This window comes from Centroberyx affinis, unplaced genomic scaffold, assembly GCF_046629955.1.
Source record: "Centroberyx affinis isolate AG114_WGS23_722 - 3 ecotype Tasmania unplaced genomic scaffold, CSIRO-AGI_Caff_v1 ptg001464l_1, whole genome shotgun sequence".
NCBI lineage: Eukaryota > Metazoa > Chordata > Actinopteri > Beryciformes > Berycidae > Centroberyx > Centroberyx affinis.
Genome location: NW_027279933.1, coordinates 448,299 through 472,500, shown reverse-complemented (window position 1 = coordinate 472,500; position 24,202 = coordinate 448,299). Strand labels below are relative to the sequence as shown.

Here is a 24,202-nt window from a genome sequence, read left to right as displayed (position 1 = left end):
GTTTCTCTGGAACCCAATGGGAAAACCACATTACTGGTCTTTACACAGGGTCATTACAACAGGGCAATGGGGTTCAAGTGATCCATTGCATTTGAATGACAAAAATCACATCGCTCCATTCATTCTTCCCTCTCGTGTGACCTGACTATGATCCCTATGGGACTGGGATGTTGTCTGTGGAGGGATGTGCTGAAAATCTAAAGTGTGCACAATCCAATTCATTCATCTTTTTCTCTCAGTGTGCATAAAAATGATGTGCATATTCACTGCATATTCGCTACAGTACAGCCACATGTGACCAACGCTCAGCCAAGACAGCTTCGATGGTTGTAGCCTTCTTGCAGCAACAGGTTCATGGATCCATAACCCACAGTACACTGCAACATGACATCATCGCCCCCTTTAAAAATGAACTGCAACATCGATCCCTTGCAGGCTGACCTCCCATAAGTCAAATATAGAAGATGTGGGATATTTATTTATATTTACCTGTCACCAGGAACTCAAGGACATGGCAGCAGCGAGGTTGTATCCAGCCCCAGAGTGGAGTGTTTTGGGGTTGAAAATGAGTTGTAAAAGTGATAAATGGCCCACATTTCTCAAGCTGAGGAGCACTGGAGCTGGCACCCTGCTTGCAGCCAAACAGTTAATTGCTCAGCACAGTGAAGGCCCAACAAAATACTCATAAAGCATCACAAAGAAAGTTGAGTCCAGTCAACCTCTTTCCCTTCTCCCCCCCGCTTCTTCTTTTTCTCCTCTCCTCTGGCTAGACAGCCGCCTCCATCCCTGCCCTCTACAATTTTCCAGCACAAAAATATTATGTTGCCAGTGGCAACAATTTAATAAAATAACCAATCACATCTGCTCTTTCAAATATTTCCAAAATTAAGCTGAGGCCGTACATAATGGGGGAGTCGTCTCTTCTGTGTGTTAGGATTTCAGGCCAGGATTTATTGCACTGTGATAAATGATCATAAGGCTTGTTTTGACAAATGCAAGGGTATTTATGAATGAGCACGGGCCCGGCACAGCATGCAGGGCCAGGCCCACTGTTATCAACTGGATTAGTGGTTCTGATTATGCCCTGGATCTGAGCTTTGCTCTCCGCACCAATCAAAGCCTGTGGTTGATGCATCCCATAATAACTATGCTCGTCTCCATGGCCACCACTGCCCCTGTACAGTAGCCCCGCCTCCTCCTAAGTGCACTTATTTCATAATAACAAGCTTGCGACAGCTCTCATCAGGCCATCACACGCGCAAATAGAGGACTAGTGGACGGGCGAGCCAGGGTTTGTTTTTTCTGAATCGAATCTGGTCTCCAGCCTCTCACAGCTAACCCTTTCACTACCTCCACAACCACATTTTCCTCCCTCAAATTTCTCATCTTTTACAATGTCAGCAGCACTCATACCTCTACAGCTGCCTTTCTACAGCCGTCCCTTCCTCCTCTACCTCTCCTCTACCCTTACCGGCACCCTGCTAGTCCCCTCACCCCACCCATCCCCACGCTGGCCTGTACCTGTACCTGTGGATGTCACCGGGCCTGCTCTGGACCCTTGCTGAGAACAGGAGATGGCACAGTATCTGGGTCACTTCTGTCACGGTCCAAATGCCACCCAGGGGGGCTGACCTTTCCGATGGCCGATGCTGGAGCGGGCTGTCACCCCCGCGGTCTCAACCACGAACGCACACTCCCTCCATTTCTCTGAAAGGCCTCTTTCTCTCTCAACCCCCCAAGCTCCTCTGCGGTATCCCCCTCCTCCTTTTTCATCCATGACAATACACATTACCGGAATAGGGACAAATCAAAGCCGACAAGCAAATATAACCACTGTAAATACGGCTGATGTATGGCATCTCGGCTAAACCCAGGAACGTCACAGACCCTGACGCTGGTCACAGGCACACGGTGTATCATGTCTCACTGGGAGGAACTCCAAACATGCTTCCTGGATTTATTTGAGGGCGTGGGTTACACCTCGAGCACCACTGTTTTTACAAATGGGCGCTTGGCTCTAAATGGAATACCTCAATTAGCAAGAAGCCCAGTCAACACCTTTCAAATGCTTCAACATAGTATACCATCAGAGATATTTGGGTTTCCACTGCCTAGCTGTTCCTTTTAACGGAAAGTGACTTGAGTTACCAGAAAGGCTTTAACTGATACTCTGAGCTGCTCATTTAAAGCTGTCAAAAAAGGGGATATTTCAATGGCCAGGCCCTGGGTGCATGTGATCTGGTGTCACATCAGTGACAGGAGTGATTTTTGCAGGGTGTTCAGAGCTCTGAAGTTTCTGTTTTTGAAGCTCTTGGCTGTGTCTCTGCTTGTCCCACACTGCCAGTGACTCATACGCTACTAAACTACAGCTAGCCCCCCTCCCACCCCCCACCTCTCTGAGTGGATGAATGTGTCATAGTTGTTCAATTTCCCCTCAAACATACCATCTGCCCTCCACCTGTCAATCAAACTTCCACTGCTTTGCCATTTAAAATCCCCCCAGACCATTTTTCTCATGATCCACTGTTGTTTTTTAAATAATAAGCTCTGATTAATGTGCAGAGCCTCCTAAAAATAAAAGCCAAACAAAAATTAAATATCTTAGCATATCAGTATCCACTTCAACGCAGTGCACAGAGACCCCATTTTCCCAGTGCTGTTATTCAACCCCTCTAAAAAATACTTTTTAATTTCTCACTGGCTCGGCTGACTCTTCCAGGAGAGGTTTTATTTATTTCCACCCTGTGATGTCTAGCTGGCTGGAGGAGGCTGAGAGGATCCCCACTAAAAGCACTGTGCAGCCTGGGGCAGAAACAGGCCAGAGCGCTCTCCACATAAATAACCCAGTACCTCGGAGGAAGTCCGTTTGGTGGTCTGCTGGAGGGATGGAATCAACCCTTCTGTCTCTCTCTGGTTCTTTCCTTCTCTCACATTCTCTCTGTCTCAGTGGTCTATCTAGCAGCTTGGCTGAAGAGGCATAAAACAGCAGGATTTGGAGGAGATTGGGCCAAGATGTACATCTGAGTGGATAGTGGACTTCCAATAGCCTGCGGGCCCAAGCCAGATCGAGTGGACGCCGTGAAGTGGACCACACTAATCTGACACATGGGACTCATAGATTTAACACATGTAACCAATAGTAGCATGCCGAATAAAATGTGTTACTAAATTATTTTCCAGGTAGTTTCTTGGCAATATTGTAGCTATAATATAATTATAATTAATATAATGTTTTCAAATTTTCCTCCTTCACCCAGCATAGAAAGCCACTAATCCTCATATATTACTCTACACCGTTTTTTAAAAATATTTTTTTATGAAAAAGTAGCCTACTGTATGTTGAAATCTGTGAGTGCAGACATTGTTGGAGTATTTTGCTAACTGAGTCTACTGCTTGTTGCTCCCAGTGGATGCTTTTGCCTCTTCAGGATCACATTTCTCCAGAACACTGGGTTCCTGGCCCCAGGAAGCGGCCTCTCCAAACCTGCCATATTTGGAGAGTGTTCGAGTGCCCCATTGTTGTGACAAGAACAATGAATCTAAAAAGAGACAGCCGACAAGGGCAAGGAAAACACAAAATAAAGATGTCTGGCTCTCAAAAATCATCAGATGGAAGCTTTTTTTTTCTGTATTTGCAGTCACATCATGGAAATCTCGTCAGCTGACGCTGATGGCGGGCCCTTGTCTTTGAAGTGGGTTTAAAAAAAGCTGTATTTAGTTTGCATTGTGTGCAGAAACTAATTTATAGGAGTTGACCCTGGCTCCTCTTTTGTGCGACAGCCATCTTGGAAAACAATGGCAGGAAGGCTTGAAACCTGAGAGGAACTGAATCTGCTGTTTTCCATTTTTTCTGTTCTTATTCAACACAGTATTTTCCCTCCCTGAGTAAAATAGCTCTGTTTTTGTGTCCAAGAGGAGCCATAAACTGATGTCTAAGCATTCCATGGCCAGGCAATAGGGCTGAGTTTAACTGGACACATGGGGACAGTTGTTTTGTACCACATGGAGCAGGGGGCCTGACAGAGGAAGCCATGGCCGCCTGGCGACCCCACGGTGACCCATCGGCCTCCTCATGGAGGGATCAAGGCCTAGATGGGAGCCGGCTGAGGGTTAGAGGTTTAAGGGTAACAAATCAAGCAACACTTTACTGGTATTTAACCCCCCCATGCCATATCTCTCTGACTCTGTGACTGGTGCATGGGTGCGTGCGCACACAAACACACACAATAAGGTTTACTTCTGTTCTATATGGGGGAGTGTTCCCCTCTCCTATAATAGAAGTGGAGCGGGTCAGGTCTGGGGATGATTATATTGTGGTGAGGAGGATGAGAGCTGGAGAGAGGAGGGTTGAAGAAGAGAGAACATGTGATGATTTCACTTCACTCATATCTCACTGTGGTCTGCTTGGTTTGATCTCTCTGCAGGACAATAGGTCAATACTGAAGGTCAGCTGTGGAGCCTCTGGACTCATGGGTCTACATCACGAGGAATCTCTTAGAGTGGCAATATCCAAGTTATCAAATGAGAATACTCTTCTTTACTCTGTTTCAATGATTCAGTTAGAAGCCACTATACATTACGTGCATAAAATTATTACACTTATCATGAGATGCATTCTCCGACGTGGTGGCAGGTTCTTTCTTTGCTCTTATCCTTTTTCTGTGCCGTAAAGAGTACAGGACAGGGACCCCCTGTAGGCAGTGCATATCTGCCCCTAAAAGCATCATTCAACTTTATGTTCACTTCTGGTTCCCCCAGCCCAGCTGTGTTTCTTCCATTAGTATCTGCTCATAAAAGGAACTGAGGCTGTAAAGATGTGCAACAGACGAGTGCTGGACAGTCACACACACCTTTACATGGAAATCAGGTGTTTCTATGTACCTGTTGGCACTCACATGGCTTAAGTTTACAAAGTACAGTTTGTACAAATTATGTTTGTTGTTTATATTCATGCCAGGAAAATATTCAAAATCATTAATTATTTATTTATCAATAGAAAATGCATATACAAAATCACACTGTACAATGTAAAGTACAGGCTAAAATGTTGGGCAGAACATATGTACAGATTTTGTACAGTCCCATTCATGGGCACATTCATGGTGATGACATACAGACCTAATTAATTAGCAGTTTATTTGAATGTGACCTCAGCTCTCTGGCTCAACAGATGTCTTAATCCCTTGTATGGAGAATACTGTAACAGACTACTTGGCTTGCTAGCTGATGTTCGCAACGGTTAGCTAACACAGCTTATAGCATACTACACATAGTATATACAATATAGAAGTGCAGCTTATACAACAATGTGACTTATTATAAAATGCCAGAGTATGATTTAACCATGCCTATATACTGTATAACACCATATGTCTTACAGCAGTCCAAACTGGCAGATCAAGAACCCAGAAGCATCTTCTCCTGTTGTGTGACATCATTGAAATTCATTTGCGATGGGTGCTGTGTGTAAAATTGTACCCCAGATGTGAAGACTTATAGTTAGTTATATTTTCACACTTCCCTATATTAATTGGATACTGCTCAACGAAGAACAGACATGACTTGCAAAAAATGATTTTTATCACACTGTGATGAAATTTGATTGCGGAGTGAAGTGCCTCACTTCCACCTGTCTGACCTGAACCATGAATAAATTTACATACTTTGTAGACTTACTAGAGCATACAGACATAAAGGCACACTGACATACTTCTGGGTACTAACTCTGCTAAAACTGCAAGGAGGAGTAAAAATGTATCAACCATCAACGTTCACAAGCCTCTACAGATTTTATAATGCGAGCAAAAGAGGTCACTGTTGGGTCGAACCTTAATCAGAAATTATCCTGTTTACCCCCCTGGAGTGTGACTGAGAGGGCAGTGAGTGACGCAGGTGAGAGACAGGCGTCCTCCCAGCCCCCGGACCGCACCTCTCTTATCTGCCTATGGAACGGAGGAGGAAGGAGTGACAAAGGCCAGGGCCTTGGGTGTGATAAGGAAGGGCCTGATGTCCTGCTTTGGCCCTGGCTGTCCACTGCAGGAGGCCACACAGGGGCCAGGAGCTGACCGCAGCCAGGAAAGGCTCCAAGAAGACAGCGTTTTCACACAAGGGTATGAGTCTGACCCTATGCTGGCAGAGATACAGAATGTTGCTGTGTATGTATACGTGGTAGAAGTGGGAAGGGTGGGGTGGGGCAGAGAAAGAGATAGTGAAAGAGAGAGAGAAAGAGACAGACAGCCAGGCAGACAGGCAGAGAAAGAGGGTCAGTTGGAGTTCAGGGCAAATTTTTTGCCAGTAGTCTCACACTGCAGGAAAGCTAAATTGCTTCCGGATCTAGGTATCCACCCCTGCACAGCGCAGATTTACCCTTCCTATTCACCTTTCCTCCCTCCCCCTTTCCTTTCTTTCATCCTCCCATCTTCTCTCCCTCCCACACTGAATGGCAGTTGTGTTTTTCGCTCCACTACTAATCCCTTCTCACTCTCACTGTCCTCATTCTGGCTCTTGTGGCAGTCAGTCCTGGTGGGTGCCATGGCACAGGGTGACAATGTCAGTGGGGAAGCAGTCTTTGAGCAGGATCCCTCTGTCTCTCTGGCAGTCCAGCTCTCCTATGAAACCGTACCAGTAGATCACAAGGCCTGGACCAAACCTGCAGTGCAACACAAAAGACACAAAACCAGTCATTTGTTAGTACTTCATCACTGCTGTCATCTTAGAATGCTCTTAAGTAGCTATCAATTAGTTTTAGTTGTTTTAAAATGAGACCTGCCAAAAGCCTATGGCTGTTGACTTTGGATTTGGGAGACATAACATAAAGGGAGACTGTATGTATTTACAGAATGAGATGTTGGCAGAAATAGATCAAGTGAAGAGATAGAAAGATGGAACTCTTGTGAGATTGATCTATCAGAGATAAGGTCGCTGAGGTGTACTGCTTTGATCACCATCCAGGAAACTTGTGCTGAATCAAACAAAAAGCCGCCAGGAAGATAAGGTCTTTCTGACAGAGTGATACACACTCGATCACATTACAATGGCACTGAAATAACAATAATCAGTGAAATAACAAAGCTCGACCAAGGCCACCGGAACCTGTCGTCGGAAGCCTTTGGCACAGAGCAGAGCCACGGAGAGTTCAACAGAAAGTCTAAGACTTAAACACTGCATCCGTTAGTGTTAGCCAGTCCAACAGTGTCCAGCTGTTTCATTCACATTCACTTTGAACGCCAAGGCAACTCTGTCTTAGTTGGCAAGCACTGCAGTTCCCAAAGAACTATAAATAATGACTACTTGCCAAGCGGCTGAGAAGTCAAGTTCAAACAACATTTAAATGCAAGGTGTTTTCATTTTTTCCTTTCCTTTTTCTTCTGTCCTGCTCTCTTCTCTTCCTATCATCTTTTGCTGCTTTTCTGTCTTATAGGCACTATTGTACAGCTGAAGGTCTGTTGAAAGGTGCAGAAACAATTAAAATAGTGGAGTTTTTCACCGGGGATGTGCAACGTTATTTCACTACTTCTCCTGACAAAAGCGATAAATCATCTTTCAAGCTATTTATTATGCCCCGAAGAGCCACTGGCGGCCCCCTCTGCCTCATATAGATCATACCTATTCTTTGAACATTAGCTGCCATGCATAAAGACATGTCACAGTTGAACTCTGAGCAGAGAGCACCTCAGCCCCCACATGCAAAAACAGATTCAGGGGGCTGACCGTGGTCTGGTCCCAGACACTCTATCCTCAGACAGTTAACAGTGTTGTGGGGTCTCCTGAGACCTAGACAGGAAGCTGGCCAAAGGGCCACGGAGAACAGCACAAGTTCAGCCCCAAGGTAAAGTGCATAAAACTTAACTTGTGATCAGTCGTTTCCTATTAAAAATACTGACTCAAACACCCTATGGTATTCCACTAATAATAATTATAGGATCATCATCCAGTCATTCCCATGGTGATAGTTTATGAGCTTATTATAAATACTCAGATGGTTGACCTTAGAACTTTGACGAGGTATTTTAACCACATAAATTACCAATACTAGTGCTAGAATCAGCTGTCATGACACTGCCGTCTGCATGCATGTACTGTGCTGTGCTGTGACTGGGCCTTGAGGCGGTGCATGTTCTACATACAGTACATGTATGCAGAGAGACAGACAGACACATGCATGACAAAAAATGTGACTATATGTGCACATTCACATGCACAAACACATGCACGCACACACACACACACTACCCCGCTCTCCACCAGGCTCTTAAAGCGGTACATGCCCCTGCACCCCATCCTGCATTCTGTGTTTTACAGTGTGTGATTTACGGTGCTGTATCTATGAGCAAACAGGCCAAAGCTAACAGCCCTGGAGAAAGCCTGCAGATGCACACTGCAAGTTCACCGCAATGTCACACACATAGCTCAGCCTCTCAGCACTGCACAAAGCTCGAGCCCCCTTTCCCCTCTCATCGTTTCCACGGTTCGCCGCTGCACATGGCCGCCAACTCTTAATATGGAAATGTTATGGAAACAAAACCTAAACATTTACATTAGATGACTTTGGAAAAGGGGTTATGCTCTTCTTTTTATTCACCCGCCGCGCCGTATGTATTTCCTGCGCTCTGGATGTGGAATGGGGAGGTGAGGCTGAAAGAGGAGAAAGGGGGGACCGGTTCGCCGAGAGTGGAGAGGCAACCTTCTGAAAAGGTTAAAACTGTACATCAACAGATAAGGCGGCGGTGTACGATACATCATGTCCCGGGTCTGTCAGGGGAGGCCAGACACAAATTGAAACAAGCAAAATTATAAACACAGGGGAGCAGTGTCACCAAGGCCTTTCCATACCGTAAAGAAAATAAATGGACTTTGAATCCTACTCAGAATTAATACAAGTCAATACTGCAGGGACCTTGAGGTAAAAATCACAGAGACGTGGATAGAAACAATAACAGTGATGGGGGGTGGGGGGGTGGGGGGGGGGGGGTCAGGGGGTCAAGGCTGAGTCTGATGACTGTGGTATGAGATTCTCAAGAAAAAGTTCCAAGCAGCATCCGCACACAGTCATTGGAGAGAGTAAATATAAATATATAGGATGCACTATAATATAGGATGCACTATATACTTCTCTACACTCCCTCTGAAGTTATGTGTTGTAATGGCTGACGAAGTGATTGGAGGCTCGGTTTGAGTTTGTAGGCTAATTGTGGTTTATTATGTGGGCCGGCTCATCTTAACCTGGCGTGTGCTTATTATACACACCACTTCAGAGTCAAAGTCAGCCATCTTCCAATAAACACCTAACTATGTAACGAGTTGGTGAAATTGTTTGTGAAACGTAGCTAATTTCAGCGAGGGGGCTGCTTGACGAGCCTGGGCGTGGATTGCGGCTGCCAGCCATGCTGTCGTTAGTGTTAATGAGCGGGTGGTGGTCGCTTTTAAAGCAGGTGCCAAGCAGCTTACAACGGCAGCTTAATGAGAGCAAGGCATTCAGGAACAAAAATCCTCAAATGGAGAAGAGAGAGTGTTATTAGTGCCTGCCTGCACACACAGCGAGTCGTGCAGCCACCACTCACACAGAGCTAAGCATACACTGTAAGAAATCTCTATCTTAAACGCACAACACATACATACACACACACAGTTCTCTATCAAAACAAAATATCAATTGCAAAAGGAAATTAAAATACAACTAACTATAAATTGTAACCTTCAAAAAATGTGTTAACTATTTGATTTGATTTCTGCCCTTCTCATTTTCTCAAAAGTCTGAGCTCCCTGGAGGAGCATGGTCTAAAACTCTGCATTTAACATTTCTACTGAACACACAGATCAAGGTTAATTTGATCTGCCACGTTTGGTGAGAAAAAGCTTTACTAAAACTAGAGGCCGAACAGTTCTGCCAAAACACATTACACGACGTGATGAATTATCAATAAAATCGAGATGAATTTACGCTTGACTTTAAAACACTCTCACCTCATTTTACATACCACACAGACCCATTTTAAACAAACGCCCCTGCAATGATTTAGACAGCATAAGCCTCTACCTGACGGTGAACTCTATGGGTCTGAGGTCTCCCCACAAAGACCTCTTTGTTTTCGGCATCCATACATCAGGTCACAAGGTAGACCGGTAACGCACTGCCAAACATTAGCTTTAGTCAGTCTTTTCTCTGTTCCCTGAATTGCACGTATGGAACCTGCTCAACCTCTTCTAAGGCAGAAGGCACAGACAGCGAAGGGGGTGAAAGGTAGAGAGGGAACAAAAGTCTGTGTGTGTGGGAGATAGAGGAACATAGTAAATGGCAAAAGACAGAAATTGTGTGTGTGTATTAGTCTAGTCTAGTTTATATAGCCCTTTATTACAGTCAAGTCTCGAAGGCCTTTGCATACCATCATATACATGTCATATACCATACTATATCATACATATACATACTACATATACATACACAGCATACACATATTATACTAGGTCATATACTTCATATACATCGTTTACTACATCATATACATACTATCCATCACATACACATCATATTAGTAAGAAACGGCCTCGTCCTGGTGGTAAATCCATGCTATAGGCAGCTGATTAATAGGAGTTTATTTATTGGGTCTGAGATTGAGTTTGTGTGTTTGTGAGTTTGTGCTTGCATGTCAGGTGTCATGGCCTTTCCGGCAGGTCACTGTACATCTAGCTTGGGTGTTTCAATGGCCTAGTAGTAGCAGTCTGAGGTCTGTGGTAAGTCAGACAGCCTGGTGATGAAGACAGCCCTGATAACACAGGCCTCCATGCACACAAACAGGATATTTAAAGGCTGGCTCTGCCCGGAGGGGTGTCCTCGAACTGGGAGGTAAATAAGCCCCGGCTACATACTATACATCCTACTGTCCATAAATAACAGGAGTTGAATGGAAGAGTCAGCCGCCCTCAGACAAGTTATTAACATGACTAGAGCTAAGAATAGAACACCGCCTTCACTCCCCACCTCCCCCTTCATCTTTATGGCCAAGGAAAAGTTAAATTCTGCTCAGGTATGTAAAACACAAATACAAGGCGGCCATAGCAGACGATCTGCACACTAAATGAGTCGCCCGAACGTACACAAGCACCGTAATTAAGGGGGGATAGAGGGCAATAAAGAATAAAACATCTTCCGCCAGGTGTAATTCTCCTCGACGTTTTTATGTTTTCTGTCGATGGGGTATGGAAATGGAACGTGACGCGGATGTGGTTCTTCTTCCTTTGTGGCTGTTGGAGGTAGCGAGTGTGTTTTATGTGTACATATGTTTGTGTAGTGCGGTGTTGGGAGGGTTAACATGAGGGAGTGTAGGTGTAATGTGTGAGCATGAGGGGTGTGGGAGGTCAAGTTGAGGGAATGAGTTGTGAGTTTATGTTGGGGTGTGTGTGTGTGTGTGTGTGTGTGTGTTGTAGTAGGAGGTAATTTACGCTCACTGGTGCAGGATGCCAATATGAGCAGGGGAGATTAGAGGAGGATTACAGTGCTTTATCTGGAAACCATAGCAACCACTGTAACCTCTGGAGCAGGACCTGCCCTCAGCCCTCTGACCTACCACAAAATTAGTCAGGGCTCAACCCTACGTACCTACCAGTAGCCAGGGACACCATGATACACTTTGCCATCAACGGCAAAGGGGAAACACAGTCAAAGGCGGGCAAAGGGACGGCCATTTTGTGTCTGCTGCTGTGCCTTGCCTGGCATATCATCCAAACTCACAAAAATGATTAATCAAGGCCTACCAGACAAATGGTATTTACAAATTACAGTATAGTGCATTCTGAACTGCTTAGAGTACCAGATGTGTCTAACCCGTTTACTGCATTAGGGAAATCATATTGTCAATCACAAAGAAGCATACACCAATGACTTTAGTTAGTTAGTGTACACAATTAGCTTTAATGATTGTCTCAACTTTCTATCACTCATTGCATTATCCTATGTGGCAAACCCACCAATCTGGAACCTGTAAGTAGGTTAAAACAAACTATAATTCCATTCCATTTGACCCACTTATGAGACTTACATTATTTAACTTTTTTCTGATTGATAAACAGTACACATTTTCCAATAACCAGTCATGAGAGCATCAAATCTTAGCCCTTTATTGACCTCACCCCTATCTCACAACCCCGAACATCCTTAAGTTCCCCTAACGCTCTCACAGCACTATCAGTCTCCACAAATGTGATGCCTTCTGAAAACTCTGCAGCCTCTATCTCCCACTGGCATATTATCACATCCTCTGACCTCAGAACCACTCACAACCTCCTATCACTCCAGCCACCTTCTCACACCAACCTACAATCTTATCACCTACCACACACAATCTGACAGACCCTATTCTGTATCAATCAGCTGTATTGATAACCTGGTTAACGCATGATTCTGTGGATGAGCTAAAATGCATCATAAAACACAAATCTTATTTTCATTTTGGTGGCACAATAGCAAGCCATAGAATTCATTGCCTCAAAACACCATTTGGTCTTAATTAGGATCGGTTTGTATAATACCATGCTTCCCAAACATCCTCAACCCAAACGGAGGAGTCTTAATCAATGTTTGGAACTTGTTAAGTCCCTTAACTAAGCATGTCGCCTACCATATTAGCAACACATAACTGAGGGACCAGTGTGTGTTGTTGTGTGTAATGTGTCCCGGTCCCCTCTCAGATCTACGGCGTCACGGTCCAACGCGCTCTGACACACTCTGGTCTGCTTTGGATGTGGAGCGAAACCAAACGAGGTGTGGTCTAGCCTCGGCTTTGTCTGTTTAGTGTTAAGAACTTGGTCTAAACAGCACTGAGGACACTGCATACAACAAAACAACACACCAGCAAAAACTCCACGATGACAACAGAACAATGCACATTTTTGTTGGGTTAGGAACTATGGAACAGTGCCGACAGCCCCGTGACCCCCCGCTAAATTCAATGACCCTTTCCCATACATTTTAGACTTTCTGCGCATCATTCCTTCTTTCACATGCAATCTGTACTTCTTTCACTTTTGAACTCAGCCTTTCTAATATGAATGCACTCGCTCTCTATTTCATTCTCTGTCTCTAAAAGGGCTAACAGTCAGACAGTCAGAGTTCACCTGATGCTTTCTCAGATATTGGCTCTCCATCCCTCTATAATGGCCCTCTACATCATTAAAATGGACTGTTCCCTTCAGTTATGACACACTGAGTGGGTATTCATTAAGACTTGATGCTGATGCTATTAGAATTAATTTTTATTATGGCAATGGCCACAAATGGTATCTTCCATGCAAGTACAGAACTGAACTCATGAGTAGGTGTGTGTCTGTAAATGTGTAAATGCATTTCTAATGGCTGTATTTCAAATAATGTGTAAGGAAAGACTGAGATGCCCTTGATTATATCTAACAGGGAAAGCAAAAATAACAGAAGAATAAAAAAAAAGACATGTCTCTGAGGCTTTCACTGTTTCATATGAGGCTTATTAGGCTCCAAAGCCAAACACTGGCCATAGTGCTAATTTGGAGATCTGTCCAGAAAGCCCCTCTGGCCTTTGATGAGTCCCCATGTCTGTAAGCTCTGCTTGGAGACAGGAAGCTCCCTGCGGTGGCAGGGGAGTATGCTGGGGGCTGGGGGGCTCTGCAGACAGAGACGACCACAGCGTCAAGGGGATACATGCTCCTTTAACCTGTTATTGTGAACTCCCAGCAGTCCTAGCCGATAATTACCACCCCTCTCTGGGGAAACACAGTCAAAGGCGGGCAGAGGGACAGCCATTTTGTGTCTGCTGCTGTGCCTCGCATGGCGCAGCCCCGGCCTAATCCTGCCCTTAACCCTGCCGGCTAATGTGTTTTCAATTTGGGATGATCCCCCACTACAGCCACGGCCCTAATCAACAACAGTTTGGACTGTAACCCTATCTGCCCTTGCTAGGGCTGGCTTGGCCTGTCCAGGCGCCTGCAAAACTGATGCGTCCAGCACAGGAACAGTATGTGTGTGTGTGTGTGTGATATCATGTTTATATGTGAGGTCATAGGATGTGTGCCTCTGACATATGGCTGTTTGTCTTCCACATCTTGTTATTCTATAAACATATAAATGTCCAACATGCCCACACATGCACATATGCAGACACACACCCCTACGTTTTTTTTTTTTAAAACATATTTTGGAAACACCAATCATTGCTGGAGACAGAAAAGATAGCAAACATAATTTCTGTTGTTGTGGTCAGAATGCAGAGCGATCCAAATTGATTATTTTTCAACAAATGGTTTACTAAGTTGCTCAAAGAACATTGAGGATATACCCGGCTGTGATAGCTATTTTAAATTTTTGGGTGACATTTTACAAAGGGACAAATGCCCTTTCATTGTAAAGTCTCATTATCACTCCTACTGTAACTGCTCTTGAGTTTGCACAGGAACTTTGCATTTCCATTCTGGACAAGCAGTATGTGGTATCCATATGCTCGATCTCTCTGACAGATGAGGTTCAAGAATAAGTGTAATATCTTAAATTCTGCTACCACTTCAGTGAGGGCTGAATCAATAGTTGGGCATGGAGAGGCAGGTGTGAATGTTTGTTGTCTAGGGCCTCCTGGCCTCTGCATCTATGAGTAGAACCCAGCCCCAAAATTAGAGTGCGGCCTCTAATGTCTCCCTGGGAGAAAAAGGGGCCTGGCTTTCGTCCAAGTCAGCACCTTTGGAAGTGCAGTCGTGTTACCACCACTAAATCAACATGTCAGCGCCCGGCCCAGTGAACTTCTCCACCCAGACTCCATTGCTTACAGCTACCCCACACACCTAATGAATTGGTGCAAACGCCGATCTGTCTACTAAAATGAAAACGAGAAAAGAGATATGGGGAGAAAGAGGAAAAGAAAAAAAGCATATTTCTTTTTTCGTCTGTTGCATGCTAGAACATTTGCAGTCTGCCAATATGATTATCATCACCAGACACAGAAACACAGTATCAGAGAACTGCCGTGACAAAAAAGCCTTTTCTAAGTTATGGTATCCTCGTCATCAACCTTGGCCTCTGATTCCAAAATGGAACTGTCCCAGTTTTGGGGGGGGGGGCGCTTTTGGAGACGGACACAGGCGAAGGGCCACAGAAAGCCGTGTGCTTACTCGGCAGTCTGTTTACATTCCTGAGGGTAATTTTAGCCCCCGGGGGGAGCAGAGCAGGGGGGCCGACATGTCGTTGGGGCTTGTCAGCGGTCGACTGGCCAGCCGGCGCAGTGGCGGCACCTGGACATGTGGGTGGTACATAAACACACATACACACACACACACACACACACACACACACACACACACACACACACACACACACACACACCCACACAGGCCTCCAGCAGACAAACCCTTGAAACTTCTCTGTTATCTGTGGCTGTGCCAATCAATTATTTACCAGGCCAAACATTAGTAAATTGAAAAAGAACCAGATATAAAGACAGCTAGCATCAGCAACATAATATCAATGGCTACTTTGTCAGTGACTGGAAGTTGGACTATTGAACAGCAGGCTGAGGAAGAGAGCCGGGCCGATGAGGAGGCCTAGTGGAAAGCCACAGAACTGAGGGCAGAGTCTTGGTAACAGGCCCACCACAGAGCGCCATTAGCTTTGCACTACACAGGATATCCCCAGTGTTTTCTCTGATGATCTGGGGTGCAAATCTAATTTCATTGTAGTTTTTAAAAATTTGCTATGCAAACAAAACAATGATCCCAGCTCAAGAGTCACCAAGGGCTTCTGTGTGTGTGTTGGGATTTGCCTTTTTATTACTCCCAGCCCAGAGTGTCTCCCAGAGTGTCCCTTCAAAGGGCAAGAAAGCAAGTGTCCATCTGGGTTTGTGTGTGTGAGCGCACGTGTAACGGAGAGAGAGAGAGAGAGAGAGAGAGTGAGAGAGAGAGAGAGAGAGAGAGGCTCAGAGCACAGCGAAACTAATTAGGCGAGGGATCAGGCTGGAAGTTAAATACTGGGCTACATGTAATGAAAGAAGCAGAGTGGGGGACATCTAGGGGTCAGGCCCACACCAAACAGTGGTCCTCAGGCAATCTGGTATTGATTTTCACTCGTTTGGGGATGAAGGTGGACAGGGGGAGGGAGGCACGGAGAGTGAGAGAGAGGGAGGGAGGCAGTAGGGCAGAGTCTAAGGGTCTCGCGAGTTGTCAACTTGACAGTTTAACCCCTTTTGGAGAAGAAAAAACAAACAGAGGGATCTCCTGGGCTGACAGCGTTGATCTGTCGTAGCGATGACACTGCAAAGCCCCACACAATGCCCACACAGGAGAGAGGAGCAGGGGAGGAAAAGCAGGGGGTTGGCTGATACAGATATGCACAGGCACATTCCTTAAGCCTACGAAGATAGGGCAGCGGTCTGCTTAAGACCTGGCAACCAATCTACAAATATCTGCACTTTCAAATGACTGATTACTAGAATCAATAAACCTACACCAGAGGGAACTGGTGGGGGGGACCTGCAACCAAGGACCACTTAATAATAACTCCTCCATGAGCATCCCTGTTAAAATAAAGGGTTAATATCAATAAGCAATAACCTATAAGCTAGACAATCCAATAACCAATCATTGATATCCACCATAGCTATCATGTCATGTGCACAGAAATAATTAAAAAGTCTTAAGAACAAAGACAGAATGCATATGAAAACAGTATGTGCATATTTTTTCTCTGTCACTGTGTTCTGTATCTGCCGTGAATGACATGACACACACTTTTATCAAAAAGCGGATCGCCCAAAGTGGGGCCCACGGTTACATTTTGGTCTTTGGTCCTCCATGTCAAAAAGTTTGGGCGTCACTGATCCAGCAGTATGGGCGATCAGCCACAAACACACTGACACAGACACACAGATGTCTGAGCTCCTCTCTCCTGTCACTCACTCTGTGAAGGCCGTCACCCCGAGCACCTTCCCTCTCATGTCCCTAAACACTTGAAGGCCCCTTTCACTTTTCCCCTCAAACTGCCTCATCGCTTTGTCAGAATGCCAGAGGGGACTCCATTAGCCTGGCCAAGCCCAAAGCCCCCAACTCTCTCTTATACTTAGACACAGACACACATACACACACACACACACACACACAGAGGCTGATACGCGCCGCTAAGGCTGTCCACATCAAATTAGAGTGGCCCCTATTGTCCCTATTACGGCCTGGGAAGGCACCATCATGACGGATGCTACGGGGTCCCTCACTTGTCAGGAGTTGTCAGACAGATGGGGAGTCTGGATACACATAGCTGACAGGTAATCTTAATGTCTTCAATTAGCCCAATTAGGCCTGTCATAAACAATTCGATAAGTGCTCGACCAACACAAACAGATAAACGCACGCACAAGCGCACACAGACACACAGACACGCACATGCACACACACACACCGAGGTCTGGGGGGTATTAATGAGAAGTGTAATGGGTATATCAGCGGACGGTTGACTTGTCTTTTGTTTCAAGGCGGGGTGTGTCCCCGTCCCCTGCTCTCAGCTGTGCACTGCTGGCTGCTACCTGGTCAGTTCAAATTGTACTATCTCCTTTCATTAGTGCATCGCTGGCTGAGAATCTGAAGGGCCGTGACAAAATTCATTTGAGACGAGTGGGAGCAGATTGCCTGAAGCAGGTGCTATAAGGGAGATAAAACAAAAGCAGCACCTTTGTGAAGCTGTGTGTGTGTGTGTGTGTGTGTGTGTGTGTGTGTGTGTGTGTGTGTGTGCGCGCGCGAGAGGCTTTTCTCTGGTCTTCACATTCTGTTCTTTTCCTTGCTATGGTAAATGGGTAATGACACAAAAGTGCTATGGAAAAAAAAAGAAAAAAAAAAAGAATGGGGACGAGAGAGAAATCTGCCCAGTGCACACTTGGAGCGTTTACAAAGCTGTGGTGAAATCTAAATATTGTTTCTAGCATGACTAAACAGGCCAACACCTCTCTCTGCAGAGGATGTGCGATAGCTGACATTGTTTGATTTGGTCTCTCCTTTATACTATCTTATCGCAGTACAACGGCGACACCCACACTACATCCCCAGCTTTTGTCCTCTAACCGTTTTTTTTAAATTCATCTATTTGCATTCACTATCAATTCCTTTTTTGCCAGTTACGTAGGACACGTTTCAGGAACTGCGAAGCATAGTCTAATGTTTAAAGCCGAGATTCCACAGTTTGCACACACAAGACCCAAGCAAGGTCAGCATCAATATTTGAACAAGAATCCTTAACATCCACGCTGCCTTGATCTTAAGTACAGAGGCCCTAAAATGCCCCAGATCAACCAACAACATTGACACTTTCAATGGAGTTATATACTCTGTGGGCATTAAGGGCAATGTTGTGCAATAGCAGAGAAAACAAAAAAATATTCAAGGTAGGAGAACTGTGTTAAAAGCAAGGGAATATCCTGAATAGTGAAATCCCCGGGGCAGGTGTTCATATAAGAAGGAGGGAAGAGAAGGCAAACCAGCCGCTATCAGCAAGATCTGTGATGGACCTCTGTCTCTACTTCTGATCCTCACCTCAACTGACGGCTGGAATGCCATCTGAGAAGAAGAAGAAAAAAAAAAGAAAGAAAGAAAGAAAGAGAAAAGCCGTCACCGGGAAGTTGTAATAGGAAATTGCTCTTGGCAACTATTTGTTCAAGCACCAGATTTTTTTTCCGTCTTTATGCCAACCCAGCGAGCCCCCATTGGAAAACAGGGCAGGTCCCCCTAATGAGTAATCTATTTCAAAGCAGTCGTGTCTGGGCATGACAGTTTACTGAGAGGCTTGAAGAACTGGTAATTACCAGTGTTACGGGGCAATTAATGCATATTACACTGCGGCACTCATGGCGGCGACTGTCAGCTCCCCAATAAAAATGAGCACTCTTCAGCTAAAGGGTGACATTAATTGGGCCCTTAATGACTATGCAGAGGAACCAAGCCAAATAGGAACAAAACAGGGGACTCGCTCTGACTCCAGCAGAGGGCTGGAAATTGGACTAAAAATGAGATTAATTGCTGTTTAGAAAAAAAAAGAAGGAAAAAAATGTGGTGAGGGGAAGGGGGAGAAAGAGGTTGGAATTATAGGGTGCAGAGTGCAAGGGCTGCTCATACAGATGACAATTCGATTAATTATTTTATATTTTCTATACCTTAAGGAGGACAGGCAGGCCTAAGGCCCACTTTGAGGGCTTAGTCTTGGGCTTGATATGTTGCTCATTGCATGAACAGCTAGAGATGAGGTGAATATGGCACACACATCCCTTTCTAGAAGCACCCCCACACACAGCGTCATGGTGCATATGCTCAGTAAAATGAATCCACAGAAGATTTTCATTTACGTGAAAAGAAGCTCTCCCACATTACATGAAGAAGCCATATATTTAGCTGTGATGAATCTAAAAGAGATCAGGTGACTGGGTCTTTCCTTCATGTGCAGCAGAGAAAAATCATATTAACAGGCTAAAGTATTCAGAGTTTCCTGCTTTCCCACTTTCCTGTAAAGCCTAAGGCCTAAAGTATGTCTTTCCACTTAAAACAGACCATAAAAACATTAACCAAGGCTTTCATCAAAAGTAAATCTGCCAAATTGCAGGCCTTCCACCCCCAGAAATGTTTGTTTAGAAGGAGATCAAGGATGCGGCGAGCACATGAAGTAATTCTGATTAATGTTGCTAAAGCCAGGCACATACTGAGCACTACCTGAATATGCAAGCCCTCCAAATCATAAAAATATCAGCATGCAAAACATGCCATCATTTGCATACATTTTTGATTTTGGATTTCCTTGCTATTTAAATATGCAGTTAGAAATAGTCCAGCGCTGCCTCTTGCGCTGTCACGCTGCACACTCACACTGTCATTGGTCCTGATAGAACTCTCCCGCTTCAAAGGGGGCTTTGCAATGGAGAGGAGAATGAGCAAATATTTGAATTGCAAAAACGCATCATCTTCCGAAGGGAGAAAATTCAAGACAACTTTTTAGAGTTAAAGACAACCCCCAACCCCCAACAAGCTAACCCTCTGCACACAGTACAAAAAAAGTCAACATATTCATGGTGTAAGCACTCTCCTCGCTAATTTAGCATATCCAAATTTGTGTAATGGGATGTGACACATTTTAGAGGGGATTGGGGGGAAAAAAACTATAATTTGAGGAGAGAACCATAAAAATGTTTAAGCTGCCCTTGTATTTAACAGAAATCCACCATACAAATCCAGGTTCTCAGACAACCTGACACGGGTTTGATTACAGACTGAAGTGTAATTACTTAAGCTATCTTCTGAAGGGTTAGAATGAGTAGCACCACCATCCTAGGTAGCTATTTCAGCAAAACTAACGGGACCATTACATTCTCCAGGAATACCTTTCCCCTCAGCACTCAGCACGGCCATTTCACAACCATTTACACGCAATCACTCCAGGAGAATCTCTGACAGCTTCCAACTTTTACAGAAGTTAGAGAAAAAGCGCAATAAATAACCTACATGACAAATCAATATTATGACTCATAGCATATTTGAAAGTATGAGTTCCCCAATTTGATGCCAGGATAAATAGAACATTTATGCCAAAAGTTACAAGTCTGGCCATGAAGGCCATGAACAACATTAAAAGCAATAAATACCCATCTTCAGACATCTGAAAAAATACCCCTGCAAAGAGGAAAATACTCATCTCCTGTGTTTATGATTGTAAATTTATTTACCACGGGTGGAGAACTACCTTGAATTTAAATAGAGGAAAATGTGAGCAGCTCAAACATATGCCCAGGAAAGCTCTGTAGGACACATGGAGAATAAAGTGGCAAAATAAACTGTGGAAAGAGGCAAATCAGCTACTGAAGAAAAAAAAATTGGTGCCATTTTTATAAAATTTAAGGGTTACAGTAAAAGAATTTTGAACTATGTCAAACCTTCAAATGTGAGATAAATAGCTTGTGGATTCCATACAGTAATTAGAGGATAAAAAAAAGGTCCCTAAATTTTAAATTATATTTAAAAAAAAGATTCTAAAATATACAAGTCAACCTGTAAATGCTTAATTCTTGCCTTCTCTAAACAGACTGTTAGCATTACCCCAGTGTTCCTCAGGATACCCTCCAGATCGCACCTCCCACTGTTCCAACCCTCCTGCGGCCTCTACTCCTCGTGAGCAGCCGACCTACGTGTAGACAACCTGGAGACAGGTCTGAGCAGAAATCAAACCTGGATGATGGATAGCTTTACTGCACAATGACCTCTGTCACTGGGTTCTTGCCCTAAATCAATGCTGGCGATAAGGGCGCTGCGCCAATGCTCACCTTGGTATGTTCACCAGTAGACCTTATCTGTGGCAGGAGGAAGTATGAGTAATAACTAAAGACAAGCCACGACAAAACCACTAACCCCACCTTGTCAAACACAATTTACAATGTATATCCCCCCCTCCGCTGGTGCTGTTAAAACAGTAATTATGAGAACCAAAGAGATATGGGACTGTGCGTTTGGAAGATTATCCTGTTGGAGGGCTTGGTGGGAGAGCTTTGCACATATCTTTGGTCCAAAGCGGAGTTCATATTTTGACAGGCAGCCTGAGAGATGGATCCTAGACTGAGGGCTGACATACTCCACTCGCCATACACATGCATTCGCAGAATACTGAGTCAGATTTCAGCGCTGCCGGGTCTGTGTGGAACAGACTAAGTTTCAGTGCTACATCCAGGGAGAGGTTGGAGGTTGAAGTTGAGAGGAGGGCTGACAGGAAAGAGAAGCAAAGACTGTGAAGATTATAGCATTGAGAATGCTAAGACCTTTCAGTAGTTTTTCATTCTGTGTCTGTGAGTGTGTGCTAGAGAGAGAGAGAGAGAGAGAGAGAGAGAGAGAGAGAGAGAGAGAGAGAGAGAGGGGAAAAGAGAGAGTGAGAGAGAACAAAGGGAGAGAGATATAGAGAGAGCATAAGTTTCCAGGCAGTCGCATCAAAATGGAGAGAGAGACCAAACATGACATCAAACGTTGCAATTAGCTGACCCCTTTCTCCCGGAGTCAACGGTTTGAAAGGCCCTGCCTCTAAAACCCTGATTAAAATATGTTTGCTTTCTCATTCAAAATGACATTTGACAAGGTTAGTAATATTTCAACTAACTGCAAAAACATTCTCGCGGCCATGATCATTTTTTTTCCATCACTTTGCAGGGGCGCAGGTAACCTCGGAGCGAGTTTCCCATGAACTCAGCGCTACAATTTGAAAACAAAACGGACGGGGGGGAAAAAAAAAGAGAGCGGTTCAAAGTTTTACGCGAGCGTGTTTAGTTTCACCCGGGCAGCTGAAGCAAAATGTTTTGCGATCATTATTCAGGGAATTTATCCCCTTTCTAATTCAAACCACAACGATTACTCAAAACAGAGCCAGTAGTCTTTTCTCTAACCACGAGCTCCGTCCTTAGCAGGGACTCAGGGGGCGGAGGACTGTCAGCAGCTCAGGGGATAGAGTTCCCCAAACTGCTAAACCCCCTCATCACCAAATTAGGAAAGGTGTACTCCTCTGGCCTCTCCAATGGAAATGTAATCAAGAAACATCATTTTCAAAATAAGATTTAACTTAATGGTGAGGGACAGTAGATAGTAATATTTTTTTGCAAGGGTCTAATGTCATCACAACTTTATTTTGGAATATATGTCGAGCCCAAATACAAAAAAAAAAAAAAAGAGAGAGAGAGCGAGAGAGAAAACTTAAATAAACAAAACGTAAATGTTGCCTGAGACAGGCTTTGTAGAGCTGGAGTCCTGAGAAAACAACAGAAAGATAAGCAATGAACAAGGGGATGGAATCAGAAATGGACAGGGCCAAACTCTGTCTGAAGTTAATAGTTTTCACATCCATTCCAGTCGGAGGAGAAGAGAATGTGAAGTGTCGGGCCGGACAGTGAGCCAGCCCGGGCTTAGCTGCAGCTGTGCTTAAATTGAAGTGGCACTTTCTATCAGAGGCCTTTCACCAGACAGCTCTATTCTGCCCTTTCACTTGTAACCTCCATGACACACAGACACCCATAACAAAAAATAAGACTGGTCATTTAAAACACACAGCCGTCATTGAAGAGACAGATTCTGGGTTTAACATGGGGGAGGATTCATGGTGTGAACGTGCCAGCTGATAGAGATATCACTCAAAATGAGAAATAGATTTCTCTGACGTCTCCGTGGCTGCCATTCAAAGGGGGCGGCTCGAAGCCCCAAAACTCTGCGCAGAGTTTATATTTCACTTGTTCAAAAATGTACGCCCCTGTTATCTTGCATCAGTCCAAAGGAAAGGATTGGGTATCGTCCGTTTCAACTTCCCGCCTACGATGAAACGTTACATCGACAGCGGACAGAGTTGGAATGTGGATCATACCGTTCCCCTGTTAACCCCTCAAACCCTGGTCACAAAGGTCTGGTTTATGATGCTCATTTACAGTACACAATAGAAGAATCATATTAGCATAATTAGCACAAGAGAGGAAAGAACATATTAGCAGTCATGTGTGAGTACACCATTTATTGTAAGAAGTTTTAGTAGGGTTTAGCGGCCAAACACATTTTTTTCCTAATGGTTTATACACGTGACACGGCTTGGAGAGACAAATCTGTTGACCCGATAGATCTTGTACATTAGTCCCCAGAATTGATGAGCAAAATCAGAAGGTCAGCACTTGGACACAGGCTCCTCATGTGTCTTTGATTACACACTCCCGCCGAGGGATAGGCAGGCAGAGATGTTTAAGCTATCAGGCAATCAGACCGCCGAGAGACGTGAAACTCAAACCAGAGACAGGAGAGGAGAGGGCTGCCTGGGAACAGAGAAGGGGGAAGAGGTTCTTGACGAAGCTCTTCAACAAATGCCAGGCCGGTGAGGAAATACTCGGATGTACTTGTATCTCTTTCAGAGTTTCTGGCAACCACACACTGTAGTAAATGAATACTGAAATATAAAGCAATGTTCATAAAAATAAATACCTCTTCATCTGGTATTTAAATTCATTGACTTATGGTACATCAGTCAAAAAGCAGAGTCTTACATACTCAAACAAACAGCTGAAACCATATTTGTAAGTTATTTGGGTGGATAATTACAATATCTAAATTATTCCACTAATCTTTAAAAAAAAAGGGTAAACAGACAATAATTTCTCAAGATGACTGCAAATTCAAAACAGCATCCCTCCCCGCTTTTGACGTCATTTATTGTGGTACA

General features: G+C 44.5%; 1 protein-coding gene across 5 annotated transcripts in view; it reads right to left on the bottom strand.

The window, feature by feature from the left end:
* Window positions 1–5,011: 5,011 nt before the first annotated feature.
* cdin1 (CDAN1 interacting nuclease 1) overlaps window positions 5,012–24,202 on the bottom strand; it is a 58,525-nt gene continuing 39,334 nt past the window's right edge. For 4 of the 5 annotated variants that reach the window (XM_071526792.1, XM_071526793.1, XM_071526797.1 and 1 more), the window contains one exon: window positions 5,012–6,649. In XM_071526792.1, the coding sequence (XP_071382893.1) occupies window positions 6,514–6,649 (136 nt within the window). In that variant the 3' untranslated portion in view covers window positions 5,012–6,513. Of the gene's footprint in view, window positions 6,650–18,525; window positions 18,550–24,202 lie in introns of all 5 variants that reach the window. The other variant, XM_071526796.1, reaches the window with a different exon arrangement.